Source organism: Panthera pardus, unplaced genomic scaffold (genome assembly GCF_024362965.1).
Source record: "Panthera pardus isolate Hobbes unplaced genomic scaffold, ASM2436296v1 HiC_scaffold_10, whole genome shotgun sequence".
Lineage (NCBI taxonomy): Eukaryota > Metazoa > Chordata > Mammalia > Carnivora > Felidae > Panthera > Panthera pardus.
In genome coordinates, this window is record NW_026526655.1 from 71,514,206 (window position 1) to 71,541,433 (window position 27,228).

At 39.8% G+C, this 27,228-nt stretch overlaps 1 protein-coding gene across 8 annotated transcripts in view; it reads left to right on the forward strand.

Moving 5' to 3' along the window:
• The window catches only part of RBMS1 (RNA binding motif single stranded interacting protein 1), a 218,441-nt gene that overhangs the window by 159,999 nt on the left and 31,214 nt on the right, over nt 1–27,228 (forward strand). For all 8 annotated transcript variants that reach the window (XM_019457525.2, XM_019457523.2, XM_019457530.2 and 5 more), the window contains exons 3-4: nt 14,313–14,371; nt 19,476–19,567. In XM_019457525.2, coding sequence (XP_019313070.1) covers nt 14,313–14,371; nt 19,476–19,567 — 151 coding nt within the window. The remainder of the gene's footprint in view (nt 1–14,312; nt 14,372–19,475; nt 19,568–27,228) is intronic.

The following is a 27,228-nucleotide window of genomic DNA, read 5'->3' on the forward strand; positions in this document are numbered from 1 at the left end:
ATCACTAGGATTTGGGCTCTCTTACGAAGATCCTCTCCTAGCAGATTCTACAGGGCCTTTCTAAAGATAAAGGACATAATACAACATTTACATTCGGAACCTGTTTTACCTTGACAGTTGAAGCATTCAAGGTTAAGTAAGCCCTGAACAAAGCAGGAAGTCGGGAGTGAGGGTTGTGCTCTGCTAATTCAGCAGGATAATTCAGGAAGTATAAGGAGGCATCATTGCTGGTAATAGTACCCACTTCAGCTGAATTCTGGAGAAAACTGGAGAGAGGGAAGCTAACCATAGGCCTTCTCCCCATTGTCTCATTTTTTTCCCTCAGATATATCTTTATTGGGGGCATGGTAAATTCCTGTATAATTTTACAGAGTTTTATTGGGCTGTTTTTGTCCCAGTTTATAACTTAAAATTAAAATGAGTGGAATGCTGTGAACTGTGGGTTTTTTAAAAGATGTTTTTGCCATTATTCTTTTACCCAGTGATTCTGTCCACATAACCATTATTCTTATTGACATTAATTTTCTTAGTCCTCCAGATGGGTCCCTTTTTCAAAGCAGAGATACCAACCTCCTGCTCACCAACCCAGCATGTTTTAGTGGTTCCCCAGGTTTTTGAATTTAAAAAAAAAATGTTTATGTTTTTATATGGAGACAGAGAGAGAGCAGGGGAGGAGGGGCAGAGAGACAGGGAGAGAGAGAATTCCAAGTAAGCTCTACGCTGTCAGCACAGAGCCCAATGCAGGGCTCAGTCTACGGATCTTGAGCTTATGACCTGAGCCAAAAATCAAGAATCGGATGCTTAACTGACTGAGCTACCCAGGTGCCCCAGGTTTTGGATTTTAAGGGCCAGTATACTAAACAAAAGTAATTAAGGTTAGAGAGCCGGTACAGAGTTAAGATTATATTTTGTCAAAAAGGACACAAACTGAAATAACCACCACTCTTCACCACCACTTCCTAAAAAGAAAGGCCATTTTAAAACTAATCTTAGAATAAATTTAACTTTTGGAAGAATTCACTGCACTTATTTTTCTGTTGAGTGCCGGTGATCCTCTCTTCCTAGGTCAGTTTTTGTGAGATCCTTCTCTGCTTCACCACTGCTAGTGGTGGCAACTCTCTACGTCGTGTTTAGAAAGGCCTTTATATATATATATGTATATATATATATATATATATATATATATATATATATATATATATATATAGTCTCCCTTTCCAGGCAAGCATCTGTAAGGCCCTCAGCTGTGCCTGCCTCAGAGGCTGTGATTTCTGGACTTGTCTATTGTGCTCATTCTCTTCCGAAAAGCGCCCAGACTGGGGAAGAGGAGAGGTTTAGAACAAATACGTTCGATGTAGAAAGCAGGCTGTTGTTCCTCATTTATTTATTCCTCCACTCCTTTCTTCTGAATTTTGACTGCTGACTATTCTGGAGCCTGATACACAAAGGAAAGCAGTTCAAAGGTACCCATCTAACGAGGACGCGGACACGGACACGCCGGCCGTGAGGCAGCTTGCTGACTGCCGCACAAGATGCACTGAGGACACGCTGCCGTGGACGTAGTGCAGACACAGCACTCCACTTCATGGGGAGCGGGGGAGGGGGGGTGCGGGGAGGGGCGGTCAGAAAGCCTTGCTGCCCGAGAACACCATGAAACTGAGTCTTGCAGAATGACACTAAAGTTCCCCAAGCGAAGTAATGGCTTAAAGGTCAGGAAATTAAGACCGAGCAGGGCAGGCACAGCAACGTGTATAGCGATAGGCAAGCTTGAGTTTTAGGAGTTTGCTTGGGCTGCTCTTACAAAGTACCACTAACTGGGTGGCTTTATAAGAACAAAACTATTGTTTCACAGTTCTAGAGGCCAGAAGTCCAAAATTAAGGTGTCAGCAGAGCTGTGTTGCCTCCGAATCCTATAGGGGAGAACCCCTCCTTGCCTCTTCCTAGCTTCCAGTGGCTTGCCACCAATCCTTAGTATTCCTGGCTTGTAGCTCAGTTCCCCACCTGTCATCATACAGCATCTCTGTGTCTCTGTATCCAAATTTCCCTCTTATAAGGACACCTGTCACATTGGGTGAGGGCCTGCCCTAATAATGATCTCCTCTTAACTTGATTATATCTGCAGAGGCCCTATTTCCAAGTAAGATCACATTCATAGGTACTGGAGCCTAAGACATCTTATGGGGCACACAATTTAACCCATAATGGTGGGTTTTGGGGATTGGTGAGCAAAGAGACCCAAAAGCATAATTTATCATTATGATCAGGATCATGTATTTTTCTAGTGCAACCTAAGTCTGTTTTATTCAGAGAACTTGAACCTGTTTGTTCCTAATCAAAAAATCATGTATTTTCACATGAATATGTTGAAGCATTACCTAAATTTATACAGTTGATTCCCCCCACCCCCGCCCCCAGAATAAGTCATATACAAATGACTTACTTTTCTCTGTTAAATATTATAGTGTTGGCTTTGGCCAAGGATTTATTCTAGCCTGTTGAAACAGTTTCAAAGTATTAATTTTGACAGCTTACATCCACCATCCTCCCCTGCCAGCTTTGGAACATGTATATATGTAATTAGCATGCTATTAGTTACCTGATTTATGTAGTTGCTTACGTGTTGAGAAAGTGCTGCCAGGAACAGAGCCGTGTGGCACAGCACTAGAGCCTTCCCTCCATGCTGCGATCACTGACCAACAGAGTTCAGCCCAGACACCTGTTTAACCCTTTACGTACCCACTCATCCAAACCAAACTTCTCTTCCCAGGTGTCCTCATCTAGTTCCATGAGCAAATAATGATTTTTATTTAGCTCAAATAAAAATACGCTGTGTGGCATTCCCAAGCAGCTCTTTCTTCCTTAGCACCCCTCCCCCCCCCCCCCAAAAAAAAAAACCCAGAAAGAACAAAACTTGAATGTGTATGGTTTGCTCTTCAGGACTTCACTCATATTTGTTCTTTTCACAAGTCTCTCTAACCTTCTGTTTACCAATCCACTCTGGAATTTTGCTTCAGATCAGTTTTAGCCTTCATTTCTTGAATCTAGTTTTTTGTTATTTTAGAGAATCTGAATGGCATTTTCACTTTCCATTAGTACCTCTCTTATTGTGCAAGATTTCTCAAAACAACCAAGATGGGAAAATTATTACAAAGTCATGTAAACAGTCCTAGCCTTCATTCACAGCCCCCTTACTCGCAAAGGAGAATGAGAACATCTTCTGGAAAATGCAGTGAATTCCAGCCATCTTGAGAGTGAGGTATAGCCCTTTCATTTGGGATATGGTAATTTCGTGAAACTGATTCTGAAGTAATTTACAGCATTTGGTTCTCCTTAGTTCCATTCTTTTACATACAGATTATTCCCCTCTGATTTTCTTAAATGTTAAGACTGTAAACTTTCAGAACCACACTGCTCTGGCTCTGGAATGACTGCTTATCTTCAGCTACAGTGTCTAAGGACGGTTTGCTCAGAGGCAAACCAGTAGGAAACCCACGTGGGAGAAACCAACATTCCTTTTCCATCAGATCCACTCAGAGCCGTGACCATGGTCACAAGTGCCCCTTGAATGAAATATCTGAGTTTAGGAACATCAACTGTGCTGGCAGATTACATTAGCATTCTCTTGCTTATACTGTCCAAGTGTATATACCAGTAATGCATTTATACTGTGTCCCCAGATTTCTTAGAGCTAAAAATGAGTAGAAGAGATATCATTTCCCTTTTCAGTCTGTTCTCCAGACTGGCTTTTCAAGGTCCTGGGGCAGTCAAGACATCTTACTTTAGAAAAGGATGGACCTACTGCATTTGAAAATCAATACACTGGTGCTGTGTTTTGGATCAAAGCCAACACTAGTGTTTGGTCTAGGAAATGTCCAATTTGGCTCTTGCCTCTTTTGCTTGTATCAGAATCAAAAGAAATTTCTAGGTAATTTGCACACTCTGTTTTAATAGTTTCAGATAACTCTCTGTTTTGCTTCAGAGAGCATTGTTTACTTTTAGTCTCTGTCACGCTTTTCTTGTTTTGAATGAAGCAGTTTGAATTAATGAAAACATTAATATGTTTTTCAGTGTTGGAGTTTAATGCATTCAGTTTCTGCAGATTCTGACATAGTTCTTTGGTACCCTGTGTGTGTGTGTGTGTGTGTGTGTGTGTCCGAAAGATTTCTAGTTTTGATTTCTCTTTATAAGAGCAACAAATTTAGAGATACATGAAAAACAATCTAGGAACAAAAATTCTGTTAGTTTTTTGGGTCTTTCCCCCTGCTAACATTTTACAGTTCTCTTCTTGGTACTAATTTTTACTTCGTGTTAAACTGTTAAATTACCTCGCTTCCCTCCTTGGTGTTCTTATAAGCTAAATTGGAATAAAATACAAGGCAGTGTTCATTTTCCAAGGCAAAATGTAATATTTCCCTTCTCCCTACTACTGCCAACCTCCTTCAGTTCCCCACACCAAACACTTTCAGGGGAAAAAAATTCATATTACATGTTTATGTTTCACATATTCAGCCAGTATATATTGAGTGGCTACATTATGCAAATGACCGTACTGAAAAGTCACGATAAAAGTGGTAGGTCTACATTTTCTCAACATTTGCAACCCAGAATCATGTCGAAATTAAGGTAAGGAGGTAGTCTAGCTTAGTGCTATCAAGTGGTAAGAATTAGAAGTGCCATTATTTGGAGTGTGTTGGGAGAAGAGGATAGCATTTATTAGTTATTGAGTATGTATTCGGTGTCAAGCACTGTGCCAGCCCCTTAGCAGTGGTCCTGTGAGGTTAGATGTTACCATTCTGCTTTATGGGTAGGATTACTGAGGCCAGACAACTGCTCCACCAGAGTCCCCGAGCTGGTCATTGACCAAAGGATCCCTTGAGCATAGACCTCTCTGGCTGCAAATCTGTCTACTTTCTAGTATAATACTGTCTTCGTTACGATACAGTAACGTGAAGTCAACATGAAGGTGACATTGTCAAAGCAAAGAAAATACATTCCGGGTTTTGATGGGAGAGGAAGAGAGTTTTTAAAATGCTCTGTCATTGTCAGTGCATAAATTCAGTTCAGAAATAAAAGACCACTTTCTACAACCAAGCTGTCTTTGTTTTAAAAGTTAGACGCTAATCAGTGTTTGAGACTGATAGATAATCTCTATTTTACATGTAAAATTCTGGTTTCCGGGTGTTTTTTTTTTTTAATTTTTTGTTTTTTTTTTACGTTTATTTACTTTTGAGACAGAGAGAGACAGAGCATGAATGGGGGAGGGTCAGAGAGAGAGAGAGGGAGACACGGAATCTGAAACAGGCTCTAGGCTCTGAGCTGTCAGCACAGAGCCCGATGTGGGGCTCGAACTCACGAACCGTGAGATCATGACCCGAGCGGAAGTCGGCCGCTTAACCGACTGAGCCACCCAGGCGCCCCTGGTTTCCGTTTTCAGGGAGTATTATTTTCCTCTGACATATTAGTATTGGGAGAGCTAATGTAGGTCTGTGACTGCATCCCTAAGTGCTGTAGTACAGTGACTTGTGGCAAAAATTCTGTCATAAGATAATGTAAATGACACTTTGCATGCTGTGTGCTCTTAAAAGACCATAAAATAGTCTAAAGCTACTTTACCTTGATTGCAGATCATAACAGATCTGATATTAAACTATAATAGCAAATCCGTGTAATAAATCAAATGTTTTATAGTATGCTTTTTATTTAGAAGTGTAATTTTTTCATAGAATATGGCAAAAATGCATCTTAGCCATTTCTAATTAGGTAGTTCTAATGTCCATTCTCTATGAATTATTTAGTTCAAGCCATATATGCAATAAACAGACTGAACTGGTTACTTTTGTGTAGCAATTATAATAGATTAGCTGTGCCACCCAGGAATGTTGAAAAGGCAGATGAGCAGGCATGGCTCTAAATTTAGTCAGAAGAGGTTACAAACCTCAAAAACTGGGTACAAATTGCCAATTTTATTTGTATTCCTGAAGGGCATGTTTATCTTAACATGTTAGTGTTACGAAAAATCAGATCCGCAGGTGTATATATTTTCTCTTGAAAAATGTGATGCTTTGTTCCAGAGCTTCTGTAATTTATTCTCCACCAGAGCCTGTGCCATGACAGAACCAGTGTAGCGGAGGCAGAGACTGCCCAAGGACGGTCAGAGCTCCTGCCAGATCATGTCTCCTCAAGCTCTAGGTCTGGGACAGGGTCTGGAACCCCTTGTCCTTTCCAGGACAGTGTGGAAAAGTGAGCTGCAGTGGCTCCTTTTATCCCTCTTCTCTGCATTCATAGAAACAAGCCACCGGCTTTCCATAGCACAGACACCATGGATTATTTTTCTCAGCTGTCAAGTTAAGCATTTAAGGCTAGTTCACAGAAGTCCTCTGTCTTAAAACTTTTCTGTCCTTTGGAACCTTTCCAGTCATCTCCTAGCTGCTCTGATCCCTCCATTTTAATTTCTTGAACGTGAGTGTTATTGCTTGAGTACCAAGAACAAAAACAAAAATAATAAAATGTGGCATCTGTCTGCTGATCCTAGCCATAAGATTTTCATTAATCTTACTAAACTCTTGCTTTCGTCATATCACTGTGCAGTTGCAACACCTCCAGCCTTGTCCTGTTCCTTGACTCCTTTTCCTGGAACTCCAGGCCCTCTAGGACCTTTGCACAGTTAGTGTCCCTTACTCCTCCAACACGGGTTGCATTAGACAGGTTCTTCTGTTTATTGAATTTCTGCTTTCCCCAAAGTCTTTCTTCATGAACTTGACCTTTATCCTATGTTTTATGCCTCCTTGATTTAGCATTCATCAGACAACACCTCAAGTTCTCTTAGTTCTTTTTTAATATTAAAGATTCCCTAACATTCCCCCAACAGAGTGTCCCCCCTTTGATGACAAGAATGGCATTGTGTATATTTTTCATAGGCCTTATATGGTGAAGGGCATGCCAAAGACATGCTGTGTGGGTTGGTTTCTTGGTCTGATCCCTTTCTTGACTGTTCTTGTCTTTCCTGTGTTCCGTTCACCTTCAGCACCAGGTTTGTTCCTGACCTTTAGGGCTGTAGCAGCTTCCCCTTGCCAAGCATTTTACCTCCTTCAAACTCTGGCTCCAATTTCAGCTGCATAAGATGGGGAGATTTCTGTTCTGTCCCATGTGCCAGAAATCATTTATCCACAAAGGCACACCCAGCCTTTGTTACACCCAAGTAACAGGGACCGTTAAGGCAAAACAACTGAAATGAAAAGTAGAATAACTTTCTATACCTTTTGTATTTTTAGATCTTAGAAGAGTCTTGCAGAAACATTTAAAATCTTCAGTGCTGGGGCATGTGGGTGGCTCAGTCGGTTGAGCATCTGACTCTTGATTTCAGTTCAGGTCATGATCTCACAGTTTGTGAGTTCAAGCCTTGCTTTGGGCTCCTCACTGACAGTGCAGAGCCTGCTTGGGATTCTCCCTCTCTCTCTGTTTGCTCCCCCCACTCCCCACCGCTTGCACTCTCTCTCAAAAATAAATAAATAAACTTTAAAATAAAATCTTCAGTGCTAAAAAGGTAAAGTCTTATAAAATTTGCTTGATATTGGTTGCCTAATTTTAAAATGTAAAATGTCACATCTTCAAATGCTTACCACTTCCTATACCAAGTAAATAAAGAAAACATAACCAGTTGAGTTATTCAAGGTAGTGAGGATTCAGAATAACATGGATAACATATCCATGAAAATATATATATATATATATATATATATGTTATCCATGTTACATACATATACATATACATATATATACATATACATATATATATATACATATACATATATATGTGTGTGTGTGTGTGTGTATATATATATATATAAAACATATATCCATGGCTTTGTTATCCATGTTATTCTGAATCCTCACTGAAAAACTCCTACTTTTTTATTTCATTCTCCAACAAACTTTTCTATTAGCAAAATGAGTGTTATCTAATACTTTTTTTCCTTCCTCTTTTCAACCCATTGTTAGAAGAGCTAAAACAAATTTTAGGAAATTCTCTTTTCCTGGGAGGCCACTGAAAAAGTAAAGCAGCGAAAAGAGCAAGGTAGAAAACAGCATATGCAGTATGATCTCTGTGTGGGTGTGTTTGCATGTGCATTGTTTTTCTTCTCCCCCAAAAGTCCAAAATGACAAGAGTTATGGCTTATAGTCCCAAATCCATTATTACCCAGTAAATACATGAATTATTCCTTTTAAGCTTTAAAGCCAGTCATCCCTCCTTTCCACTAATACATATGCTCTATTGGGCATTTTATTCCAAGCAGAACAGTGTTATTTTATCTCAGAAAGTGCAGTAACTCCCTTCTGAATGTTATCAGCATCTGTCCTGGAAACCTTTGCAGTTAGAGTCTGCCCTCATCCTCTCACTCATTTAGAGCCATGCAGACTCAAGACGGGAATTGCTTTGAACCTATGGAACAGCCCGTGGTTGGTAACCAGTTTCTGCATCTGTCAGCATGGCTGTCCGGAGCAAACTTCCTGTCTTCCATCTTTGCCACTTCTTGGCTGTGCTGCCTTTACTAGGCCCCGTGCTCTGCTCTCTAGTTTCACATCTACAGAGTGGGAAAAAGCCCTCACCTACTCCAAAGGTGGTTGTTACGATTAAAATGACTTAAAACACTTAGAGTAGTGCCCGGCCTAAAATAAAAGCTGGATAAATGTAAGCTGTTGCTTTTTTTAGTCTCCTGAATTAACTCATTAGATCATATTGTCCAGTATTGATGTTGAACTGATAGCCGTATACTCATACGTCATTTCAGTTCCCTGTCCCTCCTTCTTGCTGATTATTGTCCTTTGCACAGGCACAGAATCTCACAGGATGCATACTCAATCTGTCCTTCACTGGCAGTTCAGCTATTAAAACAAACAAAAACCATGGGGAGCCTGGGTGGCTCAGTTGGGTCAGCATCCGACTCTTGATTTCAGCTCAAGTTATGATCCTGAGGTCAAGAGATCGAGCCCCATGTCAGGCTCTGCACTGGTAGTGCGGAGCCTGCTTGGTATCCTCTCTCTCCCTTTGCCCCTCTCCCTGCTCACTCGCATGCTCTCTCTTTCTGTCTCTATCTTAAAACTTTTAAAAATTTAAAAAATAAACAAAAACCAATCATCTTCTATACATGAGCAATATCCCACCTTCGTCAAACTTAAAATATATTTTTTGTTCACATTATAAGTGTATACTTTTTCTTACTGTTTTCCACATACTCATTGCCTTTTCAGGTTTAATAATGATCCTAAAATATTTCAAAACACAGACACTGCACATAACCCTGTGGTATCTTAAATAAATTTACAACTGGAATGACCAATGTTAAAATAACTTATCAACCACTGTCGCCATCTGTTGGTGGTGGGTGGGTTGGACTCCACTTTCCAGAGCCTGGGCTTGTAACTTGGAATGTGATAAAAGCCATGAGTTCCCTAGTACAGGAGTTTGTGCACACACGTGTGTGTGTGTGTGTGTGTGTGTGTGTGTGTGTGTGTGTGTACACAGGTTGCACACGTGTGTCTTCCATATGTGCACGCACGTTGGACAAAGTCTAAAGATAGGCACTAATGTGCTTTAACATTCCTACCCAGGACTTCCGGTGATACAAACATTTCAACCTACTTTTCTGTGTCTTCTAATTACAAGTATGCATTTCTTTTGTAATTAAGGTAAATTAATAAAAAGTTAGAGCTTAGGAGTGACTGATGGGGGCCGAGGAGAAAATGAAGTTTTATGTACTAAGTACAGACTGAAACTTACTGAGATGAAAGAAATTTGAAAGGAAATGGGGGAGAAATGTCTAAAGCTGTGATAGAAGCACAAGAAATGTTGGTAGATTATCAGCAGGTTTTATCAGCCAAGTTCACTTGGGCCAATAGGTTTAAATGTGAGTCTTTACTTGTTATCCTCTCCCTTTGAAATTCTAATGATTCTGTAGTCACATCTCCTAATTACTCTTTATCCTTTTGCTTCCTCTGGAGTGGATTATCTACTCTTAGCAAAGAATATTATATTTTGGGTACCAGAGCTGTGGTCTGAGCCTTGTTACTTTGAATCGGGTGAAAACCCAAAGAATCTTCATATTCACATTTTCCCCATAAAAGTCTATGCTTTGCTCTCTTCTCCTTGGTGTTGTTAGAATATGAATTCTGCCAGTCAAGAGGCCTGTTTTTCCCAACATGTCCCTGTTAATTAATGAGGTTTTTTTTTTTTTTTTAAGTTTATTTACTGGGAGGGAGCAAGTGCATGCAGGCTTGCGGGGGGAAGGGGCAGAAAGAGGGAAAGAACGAATCCCAAGCAGGCTCCGTGCCGTCAGCGCAGAGGCTAAAGTGGGGCTCAAACTCACAAACCGTGAGATCATGACCCGAGCCAAAATCACCAGTCGCACACAAACAACTGAGCCACCCAGGCGCCCCAATTCATGATTTTTTTAAAACAAAATGCATGTTGGAACAAGGGTAGGTGAATAGTTGCTTTATGAATTTTTACACCTAGGCCCTGATGATCAACAATAGAATGAGACGAAATGTTAATCATCTATAGCACCCCCATCCCTGGCCCCACGTTAGTAAATCTTACCGCAGATAGAACCAGTAGTGGGAAATGGTGACTGCTCTGAAGCCCTGCTGTACTTTTCCCTGTTTCTTGAGGTGCCATTTGATAGACGGTTCATCCCCATGTTCTAGATCCTTTCACCTGTCATCAGAACTACTTGTCCCGTACTCCCTCCCCACAACATGCTGACTTCATCACCCACTGAGAAGCTACCTTAACCAGGGCCTTAGTGATGGCAAGTGTGACATCTTCCAGCCTGGTGATTTTAATGAGGTACCTCTGACACTGTGGGAAGTGTAGGTGAGTGGATAGCCCCCAAAAGAAGACAGCTTATGAGACGTAAACCCTGCTGCACCCCTCAGGTAACTCCATACGGGCAGTCCACTGATCCACTGCAGTGCGGGGAGACGACATGGAATACTAGCAGCACAGACTGAGTGGAAACTGTTTTCTGCCTGAGAGTCACAGTCTTTCAGGCTTAACCCACAAATCATGGTAAAAACCGCAGTAGAAAGCAAAACTGATACATTTTAGAAATATCTCTTCTCCCACACCGCCTCCCCCCCCCCCCATCCCTCTTTCAGCCATGAACCACATGTTTATTTCTTGTGTTTAACACAAACAGAAGCTCTGCTTTGGCTTGAAAAGTAAGTCTACTCCCACTTGATAAGAAGAGGTCTTTGCAGGTAAAATAAAATACAAAGAGGGCTTCTGCTTGGTTCCTCTCCTTTCATACCCTCAGTGTATAAAGGAAACTTGTTTCTCAAAATTATTTCATGAGTAAGTTGCAGTGAAAAATGAAACACAATTCATTTAAGCTTTGGGGTTTTAGGTGAGATCTTAGGCTTAAAATTTATAGGAGCTTTCGTTTTCCCATTTGCAAAAATGGGAATAATAGCACCTACCTCCTAAGATTGTTGCAAAGTTAATTAAATAAGATCATGCATACAAAGTCCCTGGCACAGTGCCTAGAACATAAGTAGGAATTGAGTACATGTAATCCCTTTTCTGGTTTCTTACAAAATCACAACGGATTTGGATGAGGAGATTAGGGATGGGTTCATGGAAGAGAAAATGTTTGAACAGGTTCTTCAAGTTGAAGCATGGGTAGAATGGGATAATGGTGGGATGGGAGAGACATGTTTAAAGTGATGTTTAAGGTAAATAAAAGCAGACAGGGTTGGAAGCACCAGATGCTGGAGGCAAGGCAAGAGCTATTATGTGTTTTTTGCTTGGGTCTAGACACAGTGAAGGGAAAGGATGAATATTAGAAACACATCAGAGACAACTCAGAAGAGTTACTGACTGCCTGGACTCAGGAATGCCTGAGTTGATGGTGTCTGTAAAATCTCGAGCTTGAGGGGAGATTGGGAGTGAGATAGTGCTATTGAATGAAAAAGACAGGGAAGATGTGTTTGTGGTTCTTTGGGGATGGGATTTAGAAAATATCGGGCATTAGGTGACATTGAATGAGATATTAAAGTATCTTAATTAATAACGTACTAAGATATTTAAGTTGAAAGCGGAGGAGACAAAAACTAAAGTTGGGGGGGGGGGGACCCCCAACAACAACAAACAACTCCAAAAGGAGACAGGCACCATCAGAGAAGATGCGTTAAACAACCCCATAGCACTGGATGGATTTCCTAGGCAAAGGAAGGGTTGAGATGAGAGTACTTGGTTAAGGAGGGAGAAGAGGCTGAATGGGCAAAGAAGAATGGAAAGAGTGCCCAGAGAAGTAGAACAAGATCTGGGGAGTCAATTCAGAGCAGAAGAGGTGTGGGTTTCATAGATATGGAAGTGAGGAGTGACCTCAAAGTAGCAAAGAGACCAGAGAGAACAGAAACCCAAAGAGAGTGTGGCATGGATTGAGTTCCAGGGCTACCGGGAGCCTTTTCTTTTTTCCTACTTCCCACTCCTCTTTCCTTCCCATCATTAGTGTGGAGGGCAGGACCAGAAGGGTAGAAGGCCAGCCCCTGACCTTCCCTAAATTTCCTTTCTTCTGTGTGGTTTACAAAAGACCCTGAACTCTGTGACCTCAAGCAAAGTCTCTTAATCTCTGTGACTCTCAATCCCCTTATCCCAAATTGGAGCTGTACTAACTTTCTTCTTCCGTACTTTTGGAATGGTATGAGACAGGAATGCAGTCTAAAAATCTTTTCATCCAAAACTTGAGCAAAAGGAGAGAGCACTGGTAAATATCAAGCATGTAAATAACCTACGTAGAGAAATGGTTGCTAAAATCACCTATTTTTTCTGATTAACAGATTCTTTTTAATTATTACTTTTTTTTTTTTTTTTTTTTCCTGGTAAGCATAGTGACCTGTGTTAATGTTGTTATAAATACTCAGAGTCTCTACAGGGAATTGAAGGTGTTTGTGCAGCATTATGCCTCTTGGATGTAATTGTCATTTGAACCTTAAATTATCTTTACTTTCATGCCTAGTTAGTAATCATTTGATTACATGATTACACAGAGTGAAAATTAACTGAGGGAAAGAGGTGGCTCAAGCCATTTGTTTCTTCTTGATAAAAACATTTCAGCTTGTTCAGTGCATAAACTAGAAACCTACAGTATTCAGAATGGTTTAAAGTGCTGCACAGATGCTTCATTTCCTAAGCTTTTAAGACTTTTTAGTCCTCAAGATCATGAGAAAACGTGAAATTTTAAAAGTAAAACATAGGAAAGTAAAATCTGAAAATTGACCATGTATAAATGAGGACACAGGTTTCAGATCATGAAGTAAGTTATGTGCATATCTGAGTCCCAATCATTGTTAAGAATTATTTTTCAAAGCGTTTTTTTTTTTTGTTTTTTGTTGTTTTTTTTTTTCCCCCTTAGGGTTTTGAAGACAGACATAGATGGCAGCACCTTACATTATGGTCTAGTCACTATAAAGGATATAGGATCAGTACATATATTTAAGCCATGCTGCCATTTCATCTTCAGTAGCAGTGCATTCTGGACTTTTTCCCTTCTTCCCCCAGTGTCTACTGTACATTAAGGAATTTGAACACATTTATACAAACCCTCATTAGTGTTCATTTCTTATACACACATGCATGTACACACACATTAGCGTGTATACTATATAGCTGTTACTGCTCAGTTAAAAGAGATATTAATGAATGTGTTAGTTATATATTTTTATATATTTGTTTATATAGATATAAATAGCTATCAAAGTCTTAGGTAAAAAAAGACCTGCACTAAATACACCATCAGGCATGTTAAACAAGGACGTGCGTGCATGTGACGATGTGGAGCCATGCAGTGCTGTCTGCAAAACCAAAATGAATAGATATAATGCAGGCAGCTTTCCCCTCATGTCAGTTTATAAAGTCTTTGTGGATCATAGTACTTCAGTAATTTTGTAGCCTTACATTTGGCTTTGTTTTCACATAGTGTTACTAGAAGAAACTTTTTACAGAGCTCATGTTCCTTTTTCTTTTCTTTCTTTTTTTTTTTTTTTTGTCCCAAGGTTGTCAGGTAAGTACCTCTGATTCCTCAAAGTTCAACATCCAACTGTAATCCAGAGATTCAAATAGCAGACCTAGCCATTCCCCTTTTTAGTTTAGAGTTTAGAAGTCTCATTTTCTGTCCTCTAAGTATAGAACATTTTGTATCTTAAAGTTTGCAGATGTTTGAAAAGTATGTGTGTTCTCTGGACTTAGATGTTAACAAGTGTTCCTTGATTTTAACTTCTCCTTTTTTTTTTTTTTCCTGTTTATCTTTTAGATATGGGAAAATAGTCTCCACGAAGGCAATTTTGGATAAGACAACGAACAAATGCAAAGGTATCTTCCCTTGGATGATAATCTACTAAATCCTAGCTTTAGGAAAATGATGGAATTTTAAACCTGATCTTTGGTTTCAAAACTACCTCCATTCTATTAAAAAGCAAGTCTTATGTGTCACCCAGTTCCCGTCTTGCACAATGTCAGCATATGCCTTTACATTTGTCCCTGGTCGAGTTTTGGCTGGAAACCCTAAGCAGTTAGCACTTTGCCAGAATCGCAGATCGGACACCAGTGGAGCTAATGTGCAGGATAGTGGTTGGCATTTAGCCGCTACTTTTAAAAGGGAAGTAAAGTTAGAAAATAGCTTTTCTTTCCTTAGCCCAAGGAGATTAGAGCTGCTTACTGAAGACCATTGGACTGCACTAAAGAACTGAAAAGATTACATATTGTGCAAATTGGCTCTATTAATTAGAATAGAGTAGTTTTAAGCAGTACTTAATTACATGTTTCAATACTCCCAATTGTTCTGTGCTGAATGCCTGTTGACAATATTGGCAGCGGGGAGGAGAGAACCATTTTCACTGACCAAATTGTAATAGGGAGGGGAGGTCATATCCCCCTTTGAAATATGCTGCTGCATTAATTTGATGCACTGACCTTCAGTTTTCCATGTAATTAGGATGAGCTCATCCAGCTCCATGAGCTGGAAGAGGAGGCGTCTACAGTAGGCAGTGCTGATGCTCCCCGGTTCTGACTTTTAATGATCCAGCATCTTAACAATGGGCATGTGATTTCTAGGAAAGGGGAAGAATGGAGTCAGCTGACTTTGAGTCGAACTACTGACCCCATGAATTGAAATAAGGTTGACAGGAATAGGCAGAGAAGGCAAATCTCCTCATTAATTAGACCCTAGTTTTTCAAGTAGTGGTGATGGCTGTGGTTTAGCACCGTCTGAGAAAGGCAAAGAATGTAAATGAACCCTATGGTAAGGCCTTGCCTTAGAAGCCAGCCATTTCCTTTAATCTAGACGTGAAGTGGTTCATTGTATTTGACTCTTCTTCAAAGCTCCTAAATTTAAAGAAGCCATTGTGGCCAATATCTAAGGTCCTGTTGAAGCAACATAGCACATTAAGACAGTTTTGCCTGGGGACAGGGAATAAAGCATTGCTTTATGTAGAGAGGTACTCAATAAATATTTTAAATGAATTAAACTAGAGGGAGTCAAATTGTAGACTGAACTGTTTACATTTAGTTGCCAAGGTTAGCGTCACTTCACATATTTATAAATGATTTGGGAACGCAGGACACAGAAAAAAAAATCTTTTAGTTGTATAAAGCAAAATGGGTTTTTGCAGGCATAAAACAGGAAGCTAATCTCAAACATTTGTTTCAAACTGAGAGAAATCGCAGTAGACCAGTGCTTTTATGGCTTTACCCTATCTTTCCTCCCATCCCCACCCCCCCAAAAAGAATCTTCCATGGCAGATCAGTGTGTTTAAAATTAGCAAAGCTGCCCCAGTTAAGTAAGGGTGAATTCCTCACTACGCCCCTGCACTGAAAATTCCTACGTATTATGCACTCTTCTCCAATGAGAACTTATTCCCTAGAACCCAAAATCCATAAAATGCTCAACATGGTATAGAAAAGGTATAAATAAAAAATACTCCTGCTAAATGTAAACTATTTTCATAATACAAAGCCTTAACAGTTGGAAAGTGTTCAAAGGTAAGTGGAGAGAGTTGTGGTGCTTTTAGAATAAGAGAAGGAATAATTCGGAACTGATTTTCTATACGCCACATCTCTTAGAGACCTTCTCTTGAAGTGAATCAAAGGAGATACTGCTTTGTGCGAGGGCAATGACAGGAATCTTTTAGGGCTCTTTGTTTCACACAGACTCTCAGGAATAGATAGATGTCAGCATATGTGAGGGGTGGATAGGGAGTGAGGGGACCAAGGAAGCAAAATGGGTTTATAAAATCCTGGAAGTGAGAATGAGAGAGCTCCTGAAAAAAAAAGTAATTTTAGGACAGATGAGAAGAAATAACACAACATACCTCATGATAAAGACAAATAACATGTTAGCCACTGATAACTTGAGAAGGTAGGTAGGTGAATGGATGGATAGATGGATAAATAGGTAATGCATAAGAGATTATATTCACATAAATGGAAAGTTCCTGTGTTATATACCAATTTTTTGAGGTTGACTATATCAGAGAATTTTACACCTAGAAATTAAGAGACCTTAGAGGTCACAGAACATTTTTTTTGGTCACAAAGCAGATTTTATAGACACTATCCAAGAAAGAAAATTACACTGAAGAGAGAAACATTGCTCTGAATAACATGTACCTTAGTTATTAAATGCGAAAATTCACGAATCAGTTGCTCTCCTGCATTTCAGTTTTTGTCCGTTTTTAGCCAACTAAAGGTATTTAAAAACTTGCCAACACTGGTATATATGGCAATTCAGGACCAAAAGAAAAAAGAAAAAGAAACAACTTACAAAGTATTGATGATGACACTGATTAATTATTAATGCTTACAGAATTACATACAGGACTAGAACACATGCACGCAAAATAAAAATGGGTGACCAGTGAGAAACTAAGGGTAAGAGCAGGAAACCTCAGATTCCTACAGAAATGGCCTGCCTGGGGCGCCTGGGTGGCGCAGTCGGTTAAGCGTCCGACTTCAGCCAGGTCACGATCTCGCGGTCTGTGAGTTCGAGCCCCGCGTCAGGCTCTGGGCTGATGGCTCAGAGCCTGGAGCCTGTTTCTGATTCTGTGTCTCCCTCTCTCTCTGCCCCTCCCCCGTTCATGCTCTGTCTCTCTCTGTCCCAAAAATAAATAAAAAACGTTGAAAAAAAAAAATTAAAAAAAAAAAAAAAAAAAGAAATGGCCTGCCTATGTTTCCTAATAGCCAAAGCAAAAACAGAAAACATAGCTATTCTCATGGATCAGTCACTACAGTGTGAAGGAAAATCCAGGAAGCAGGACATGCCTGGTCCTGAGAGCTGAGAACCCTCCTGGGGACCCAGTGTGAGGGTGTTGTGTTACTTAGTGAATCCCACCTTCAGAAACATCTTTATACATATATTTATAATGAAACCCATAGAACCTGTAGTTCAAATTTGCATACTCTCATATTTTACTAGAAAGTGATACAATAGAGAAAATGGAAAAGGGCACATGGTTGCATGCCTGTCCGTTACATTTGTTTTAAAGCAAATATTTATGAAACAGCTCTGTGGTTAGAAAAGGATGTAAACAACTAGCATGCAACCATTATGGATTTTTTTTCCTAATAAGAAAATAACAGATAAAATAATACTAATAGTACTTGACTGGTAATAAATTCAACCACAGTTACATCAAAATTGAGATCCTCTGTCTCTTGTGATTTATTGGCAACAGCAGAATTGTGCGGAGGACACGCTTAAATATCCATGAGTAGGAGTTACATCATTTCATTGTAGTTGGGTATTCATTTATGGCCTGCTCAAGTTGTGTTTGGTAATAAAATACGTACAAGAGTGAGAGAGTGTATGCCTGTGTGTGCCCACGGAGGGATATGTATTAGCATTAACTACAGGTTTCTACATAACACTCGGAATGTTTAACCTAATTTCTGATGTGGTAGTTGAGTAGCATTCTCTGCTTTTACCTGAGCTAACTCTTCTTTTTCTTTCCAACCTGGCTATTTCTCCACTGTCTAAATCAAACTAGGCTTTATTTCAGTCCAATTCCAAGTAATAGAAGGAAGCTGCTTCTTATTTCAGCTTTAACTAATCTAATCTCTACTGAAACATCTATTTCTATAATTGATGGCTTACTCTGTTTCATTACAACTTGTTTTGTTACCAGAAAGTATTTTTGGTACTAAGAGTGCACACTGACCTTTGAACCTTTTCCAAGCTTTGCATTTGGCCTTGTTGATCTGTATGTTGGTCTGTTTTGGCACTAGGACTTCACGGTCTAAACTATCTTTACAGTATCTACACGTCAATGATAGGACTGGCCCTTCCTCTGTGCAGCGTCCTAACAGTGTTTTTGTTTTTCAAAATACTCTTACTCATTTAAAATTTATTTTGTAATAGGTTTGAGTTCCAATAAAATCTCTGTTGGTATTTTTGCCTGGTTTCCCTGATCTTTTAAGCAGTGTGTTAAATACAATTTAGCTTTTTGCCAATAACTTAAGAATGATCACAGGGAAAAATCAAAGATTGCCTATTTTAGTACAGTGATATTCACTGGATTGTGCGAAATGCATGGAGCTATTGCTCTACACTGAGTAAGTCCTGTTCTTTGTGTAGTTTTCCTCTTTTATCGCTTGTTGCCAGTTTTCACTGGTAAGTACCATCCATATGCTTCTTTTGTAGCAGCCCTACCCTTAGCCTGACACCCCCTTCCCTTTTTCTGCTTTTGATACATTGTGGCCAAGGAGTAGCTGACCAGCTTGTTAAAAATGTTTCTAAAGCTATGGGTAAATAAGCTTTAAATCAGAGCCTCTTTGGGGAGGTTTAGTTTTAGGTTTTAGAGCATGAACTGCTGAAACAGCTCTTTTGGATATCTGGAGGCATTTTTTTACCCCCTTCTTTAAGTGAAGGGGGATCACGAGGTATAAATCAAGTAAACAAGTAATCATATTTTTAATCAAGTACTAAAATTTAGATTATTTTATATTTGGGGTATTTAATGGGTATTCTTAATTTCTTTGAAAAATATAGTTTAGTCTATGGAATAAGCATTTTTGTTCCTGTCATGTCTTAAGTTCCAAAGTATTGTTCTATCCTTCTTGCCAAATCGTTAGAAACGCTATTTCTCTGAAGTTGATTCCCTCCCCTTTCTTTTCTTAACTTTGGTTGGTTAACTTAGATGTCTTTTTTTTTTCCAGTAAGTGTAGGACACCTGAGAAAAGGGAAAACTGTTTTGTTTTGTTTTTTACTTTGAAGGGACATTGGTCTAGCTCATGAGAGACGACAGGGAAAGACAGCCTGAGAAGGACGCTGCATTTGCAGCTGTCAGTGCCAGACATCTGTCAGGACGTCAGGGTTTCGTTTCTGCTGCCCACATCGGAAACCAACTAGAGTCATTTTTTTTTTGCTCTTTACATTATCACAAAATAATGGCTTAATAACGAAGTGTGTTTTGCATTTCAGGTTATGGTTTTGTCGACTTCGACAGTCCTGCAGCAGCTCAAAAAGCTGTGTCTGCCCTGAAGGCTAGTGGGGTTCAAGCTCAAATGGCAAAGGTGAGTCGAGAGCCAGTCGTCGCTGCTCTGGTCCCTGGCTTTGGTTCCGAAGCCTGGCATTGGTGCTTTGCCTGTCACTGCGAACATCCTCTCTCCATCCCAGACAGCCTGGGTCACTTCTGAACACCTGTCCTGTGCCCCCACATCCTCAGTAGTACTTTAAGTGAGGTGGAAGCCACAAATGCTATTTCGAATCTGTACACAAGTCCTACATTTTTAGACACTGGTTATTTATAGGTTAGAAATCTCCTCTTTAGTAGTTCTACAGTGGCTTTACTCAAGGGTTGTTTCTGATGAACTTTTAGCATTCTAGATGAAGAATATTGTTAAAGTGAGGTTTATGCCCCAGTCTTTTTATTGCCCAAATGTAAACTCAGGTTATGTCATACTGAGTACCTGTAGGGGGCACTTATTCAGAAATTCATATAATTATATGCATTTTTTTTTTTCCATTTGTGGTCCTTGAATTGCTGTGGGAAATATTTTCAAGCCTGAAACTCACCAATTTGATATTTTGTATATCCTTTTCAAAAGATCGATAATTTTATATTCTCTGGCTTCTTGAAGTACAAAGGAAAGTAATTTTGTGCTGTCCTCTGCTACTTCTGGCTAATAGCATGTGATCATTCCCTCAGGGACATTCCCATTTCCAGAAGGAAAGATTTATAGAAGTTAAAGGGTTCTAGGAAAGAGATAAGTTACCTGCTAAGACCTTGAGGCTCCTGAAGGACACAGGTGCCCCTACCAAGATAGACATTTACCTTGACTCAAAGATTCAACATCATGAAAGATGTCAGGAATTACTGAAAGGAATCGCCTTTATCTAAAGTAGCCCTTGACTTTTAATATTTTTAAAGCTTTGAATGGAGTTGGATATATTTTTTTATGTTTGTTTATCTTTATTTTGAGAGAGAGAGGGAGAGAGGGAATCCCAAGCAAGCTCCACACTGTCAGCACAGAGCCTGACACAGGGCTCAAACTCACGAACCGCAAAATCAAGAGTCGGACACTTAACTGACTGAGCCACCCAAGCGCCCCAATATTTGGACATAAGTTGGACATATTTCAAATTTTCTCAAACTCCAGAGTAAGAAGTTAAAATAAACTGAGGGGCACCTGGGTAGCTGGATTGATTAAGTATCTGACTTGGGCTCAGGTCAGGAACTCGTGATCCGTGAGTTCGAGCCCTGCTTCGGGCTCTGTGCTGACAGCTCAGAGCCTGGAGCCTGATTCAGATTCTGTGTCTCCCCCTCTCTACCCCTCCCCAGCTTGTGCTTTCCCCCTCTCAAAAACAAAAAAAACATTAAAAAAAAAAAAACAAACAAATCTATAAAGTATCATGATTTTCAGATTGTCTATACTATAGAGTAATTAATTCCCTGTGGCATTATTGAAAGATCATGATTATGAGGATTTTAAATATATTTCATTATGATTGTGCAGTACCTGTGTTGTATAATGATTTACAGAATGTTTAATCTGCCTCTGTAAACAATGGATAACCGTACATTTTATAAGCAGGACTTTCAAGACACAGTCAAAAAAACAACTCTATTTTTCCCTCTACTCTGTCCATTTCCTCTGTTCTATAAAGTTCCTGCTTCATCCTCTCATGGATAATATCCAAGGCAGGTCCCATGACTTTTCCCGCCACTCTCATTATCTTAAAATGTCCCTTCCATTGCTTCTTTCATTCCAGGTCTTTCTGATCAATTTTTTTTCGGTAGAATGCCTCTTGATTTTTTATATTCAAACATCACGGAATAGAATTACCTTTCGACACATTTTCAGCCATTTCTAAATGTACTTACACCAAATAATACGATATTTTAAACAAGATGTTGTATAGGGAGTCTCAAGTTACGTTCTAAGTACAGTTTGTAAAATGTCAGAATCACATGGAGAGGTTTTGAAAACTGCTGAGAGTGAGCAAAAGAGATAGGTGTCTCGGCTGTCACTGGTGCTAAAAGAAATCACAGCTTAAACTGCAATTGTCTGCTAACAACTGTATTGATTACTTGGTGATCAGGAAGCAATGTTTTAAAGGTTTATATCCCAATACAACCATCTGTTACGTGGGTATATACATACCCACATTTGTATTTAATTCACATTTTAGGAAATTGTAGAAAAATAGGAAAATAAGTAATGACATTTTAGGAAATTGAGGATGGTGATTAATGTGTAATACATTATGATTTTTTATTATTTGAAATAATGTGGAATGGGATCCTAATTAACATTTTGATGCTGAACATCTGATTTTTAAGAACACATTACTGATGTTGTATGTGTGATGCCTGTAATTTAAATGTCCGGTCCTGGTGGGTTTTGTTGGCTTGTTTGGACTTTTTTTTTTTTTTTTTTTTTCATGAAACTTTGAGTATCCCATTGAAGCTTCTCCCTTTTTCCAGCTCAGGTCTGCCCTAATTTGTAAGCCTACAGCAGGATAGGAGCATGATTAGTTTCTCTCCTGTTTCCCAAGCTTGTTTTTCCTGTGCTTCCATCAGCTAACTAACTGTGATTTCTTGCCCCCTATGCCCCCGCCCCACCACCTTGGAACAGTGGTACAGGATGGGAAAGTTTCTTGACCTGACAGTGGTCTAATCTGGTATTAATTTCTCTGGCCAGACAGAGAGCTAATGTTTTCCTTCATGGAATGCTTTGGGAGGTTTTCAGAGATCTCTTACACCACCACCACCACCCCTAATTGATCTTTCTCCCATGGTTCCTTGAAACTGGTAAATATATGCCTCAGCTCTTGATAATCTAAGAGTCTAACTTCAGCTCCTTTCTGCTGAGACCTCCTTGCCCTTCAAGGCTGCCTTCTTGGAAGGATTTAACACAATGCTGGGCCAGTTCTACCCTGCGTGGCCCTCATCTGATCTGCGTTTGGCAACTGTCTGTGGGAGAGTAGGTAACTTACTAACCACACTTATATGCCCTTTCAACCAGCCTTTTGCCTTTTAGATTCCTCAGGTTTAAGTCGGACATTGATCCATTGTATCCACCAAGCTCCACGGCACACAGATCAAGCCTCCTGAGTGGTCTGTTCAAGCCCCTCTTGCTTGACTCACAGTGATAGGGAAGCAGCCCACATGGTGAGACTCAGAACACATCAGCATTTCTCTCCACATACGTGTTCATCCTCAGCCTCTCCAATCTCTCGTAGCCAGACGGAGGTGGGTGGTCAGCTAAGCACCCCAAACCAGTTCTCAGCAGCTCTCTTTAGGTGGTCTGGTTTCTCACTCCAGAATGTCAGAGTGCCAACCGTTGTTTTGTGGCTTCTGCTGAAACCAAGTTAGAAAGAGGGCTATTGAACAACCTGTTACAAATGCAAAGGCCTTCTTTAAAGCAACCCTAAGAGCACTTACCTAGGCATCTTTTCAGTGCCAGTGATATTAAGCAGCGTGGTCTATGAAATAACCACTGTTTTGAAGGACTCTTTACGCTGCATTTAGTCAAAACTGGACTGGGTCTAGATTGGCACATGTCAACAGTGCACCTGAACGCCACTTTCCTGTGGATTGATAATGAGCACTGTTCAAAGGCCTCCTTAGGAGACTTGGGTAGTGTAAATTGGCTGGGAAGAGTGATCCCGCTCTACATCATCTGTCGGGAAGGAACAGTACGTAGGTTCAGAGATGCTGGCAGTGTGCCAACATCCTGCACTTCATGAATTTCTGAATTTCTTTAGGTCTCTGTGGAAAGATTGAGTTTCCTGGACCTGATTTATTTTTTATCATATCATTAAAGTTACAAAAGATATTTTAAATGCTAGAGGGTCCATTGTTCTGTAGCATGGCACCATGGATTTGAAGATCTGGAATTGACTTCATCCCTTTATGCTGTCTGGATAAAGGAGCACCTGGCATGCACCTTTTGTGGAGACAGTTTTTTAAAAGAAGTTAAGGTCTGGCTCCCATGTTGAGTCATAAGGGACCCATTGCCATCCACTTTTTGCTAGTGAATTAATCAGGATACTACATAAGGTTTTGAAAATTCATGTTGTTACATATTAAAGTCTTGATTTCTTATGTAATTAGAAAAAATTAAAGTGCATTCCAGGGAAGTCAGGGGGTGGGGGGTGGGGTTCAGGGTGAGGAAGCATATAACATTGTTTGACACTTTGGGTACCTGGGTTGAAAAAAGGACTCCCCAGATACTCAGAACTGAAGTGCAGAATTGAGAGTGGAGAGCATTCAGCAGCAGAAATGGTTTCTTATTCATGTTTTAACTTTCAGTACCTTTCTTGGTACCTGGCATAGGGTAGATACTAAATGTTTATTTTGTTGATGACCAGAGAAGCCAACTAAGTGAGAGAAAAACTTTCTTCCTAGCTTGAGCAGATAGTGACAAGAATGGGACATTTAAAAATTAGATTTATTGAGCTCTGTCTATAGAGTACCCTGATGAAACTTATCAAAAGCTTTTGCCAAAGGCTCAAGGCCATTCCCATTTCTGTTAATCTTAGCTTTGTTTCAGATGTGTTTGTTTTTAGAATAGAAGACTCAGAATCAGTAAAGAGAAGAGAACATTTCAGATACCAAGCTAAAAAGACTTAACAACCAAATCAACATTGGTAATATCTGTTAATAGAATGACTTCTCCAGGCCTTTCAGCACTACCTCTTAAGGCCTGCTGGGAGTCAGCAGGCCATCATATGTTCTTTGCCTGGTGGTGAGCGAGCACATTTTTTTTCCCCCAGTAAATAGGCAAAGGAGCAGGAATTTAATCCCCCTTCCACACAGAGTCCGCCATGCTTCAGGCAGTTTGCATTCACATGCCTGTAAGCAGCTCTCGGCTGGTTGGTGAACCTATTCAGTACAAGGGAAAACAGATGTCTGGTCTTCCTGCCAAGTCCCTTTCTTGCATGTTAGGAACCATTCCACATGCACAGGGAGGTTTTTGTTAATTTCTTTCAGATGATGACTGAGTGCTTTACACCACACGGGACCTCTGAGCCCTGCTTTTCTACTCAAGTGAACATTAGTGGCCATTTATCCCTCTCATGGCCAATGTGGGAGCTAGTTTTCTACTTGTTAGAGAAGCCATTGAACCTTTTCCATGCCTAAGGATGGATATAAAGAGGCCTGTTGGCCCCACTTTATGTTTGGCCACCCATAATTTACAGAATAATTGTTTTTTGGGACATAACATTGTATGCAATAAAACAGAGTTATGGTTGTCACTGATTTTAAAGAAACTAAATTACCCTCATTCAAGAACCACTCCCCACTCACTACAAGTATTATATATTCCATTCACTATGAACGTGTGGTAATTAGGATCCATGGACACTTTGGGGATTAGATATTTTTGTGGCCAGTCCTGCCAGCCTGGAGTTTCTTCTCTTTTCTTTCTTTCTTTTTTTTTTTTTTTTTTATTACTGCAACTTTGTAGCTAATGTTTGCAAGATAAGTTGACCATTTGAAAAGAAAAATAAATAGCATTAGCTTTAAAGATCATCCCAAATGAAAAAAACTAATTGAGTTGTTGCTGTTGAAAACAAATGTATTAAAATCATAGGAAATATTCACTTGTGTTTAGGCTACTTTTAGCTCACTATTTACCAATGAATGGGTTAAGAGCTCAGTTTCTTTCTGGATTCTGATTTTAGTGCTTATTTTTTTCTTCACTGGTAAATTTTCAGGTTGAATCAAGACTTTAAAGAATGTAGTATTTTACACATATTTTAATCGTATTTTAAAACATGGATTTAGGAAGTATTTTGTACCTACATTGTTAACCCTTTTAAAAATACTTCACATGTGACAAATATCCTCTGAACATTCTTAAATGTTAGTCATTTAATTGTTATAATTGTAACTTATAGAGAAGTCTCCACAATATTTGTGGTATATGTTTCTTACGTAACATTTTTTAGGCCCTATCTTTGCCCAGGGAGGGTTTTCATTCTTTTTAATTAGGGGGTTCCCAGCTTTATTCTGAATCTGACTAAGCATGATTCAGAGATTTTTCTCATAAGATAGGTTTGATCATATCATTTCCTTCTTTCCATGCTTCTGGAACCTCCCCGTTTGTCAGACTGTGGCTTTCTAACTGCAGTTCATGGACGGCAGTCCCTCCTTCCTCCTGCTTCCCCTCCCCCACCCCAGTACATGAAATCACAGGATAAACATGGCTTATCTCCCCAGAGTATCAGTAGTACTTGAAAGTATGAGGTCAGAAATACTGTTTCTATACTAAAACAAACCTAAATAGTTAGGGAATAGATTGCAACATTTACATGACTTTTTTTTTTTTTTTTTTTCTAAGATACAACACAAGGCTTCAAAAAAATTTTGCACTCTGGCAAGGTTACTTTGGCCTCTGCCTGCTGACTCCTCAGGATACATAGTCCTTCTTGCTGTTTGCAGCACTGAAATGGGAAAGTTTCAACAGCAGTGACTGACCAAGTAGAATCAAATTCTTTAGAAAGCCTTTCACAATCTGATTTCAGCCTCAACGACTTGTTTGTTTCCCAAGTCTCAACTCAGTGTCATGCCCTCCGGAAAGTCTTCACTGTCTTCCCAAGACACGTTCCCCCCCATCCGTCCTCCCATTGTGATTTGTACCCATCTCTGTCATAGCACTTATTACTTGTGTTTCTATCTCTCCTACTTAACTATAAGCAGCTGGAAGACGGGACTGGAGTCAAGGCTATTTTATGCGAGTCTGGGATGCATGAAATATGCTGTACACATCATTTGGCTGTAGGAGGCTACGGGGCTCATCAGGACCCACCCTCAGAGAAAGGACTCCATCTGTAGTGGCCAGTTAAGGACCAGACTTCCATAGGAACAAATAGAGCCTTCTGCACCACAGGAAATCTTCAGGGACTTGGGAGGGTAGCGCCCACGTGAGATGACTAACCCAGGAGCTGTGCAATTAATGGGGCAAATGTAGTGAGTGAAATGAAAATAAGGAGAGAACATTTTCCGTCTCACCCTACTGCAGAAGCATTTGAAAACTTTCATACCTAAGACTGTTTTGCTTTTCTTTATATTTCCAAACACTTTATCTGTTAGTGTTTTGCATTTATTAAATCACTTTCCAATTTTTATACCTTAAAGATATAAAGATAAGTTTTGTTCAGCATAAAATAATCAGTCGTTCCACATTGAGCTGATCCTAATTTCAGCTAAAAGCAAAGATAGTTAGCATTTTGTTCAGTCTGTGAAGGGTTAATGAGGTTAAGTATTTGGCTTGCTAGTGAGCATTTGAAAAATTTCACTTTTTTTTTGGATCCACCCACACTGACACACCCCAGGGACTCCCAGGCCTGGAGCCTCTGCTGCACACGTTTGGGGCTGGCCTGGTTCCATGTTGCTGCCCGCTGTCAGAACCAGGAGGTCATAGGGACAATACTTTTTGCTCATAGTTTCTCCAGATTTGATAACTTGAATGCTTGGGAATACCAGAGCATTTGCCAGGTCCTAGGATGCCAGGTTGTTATTTTAAATCTTACCAGGTAAGTATATCACAAAAGGTCAAAGTTCACTTTTACTCCAGATGACATAAAAGGACGGGTTTCATTTCAGGTTTAATTAATGATAGGATAAATTTAAAAGTAGAGACTTTTGTACAATTCAAATATGTGTATGCTTCAAAGCACTGTGCATTTTGGACACCTAAAATATGAGTTTGCCATTCTGTTG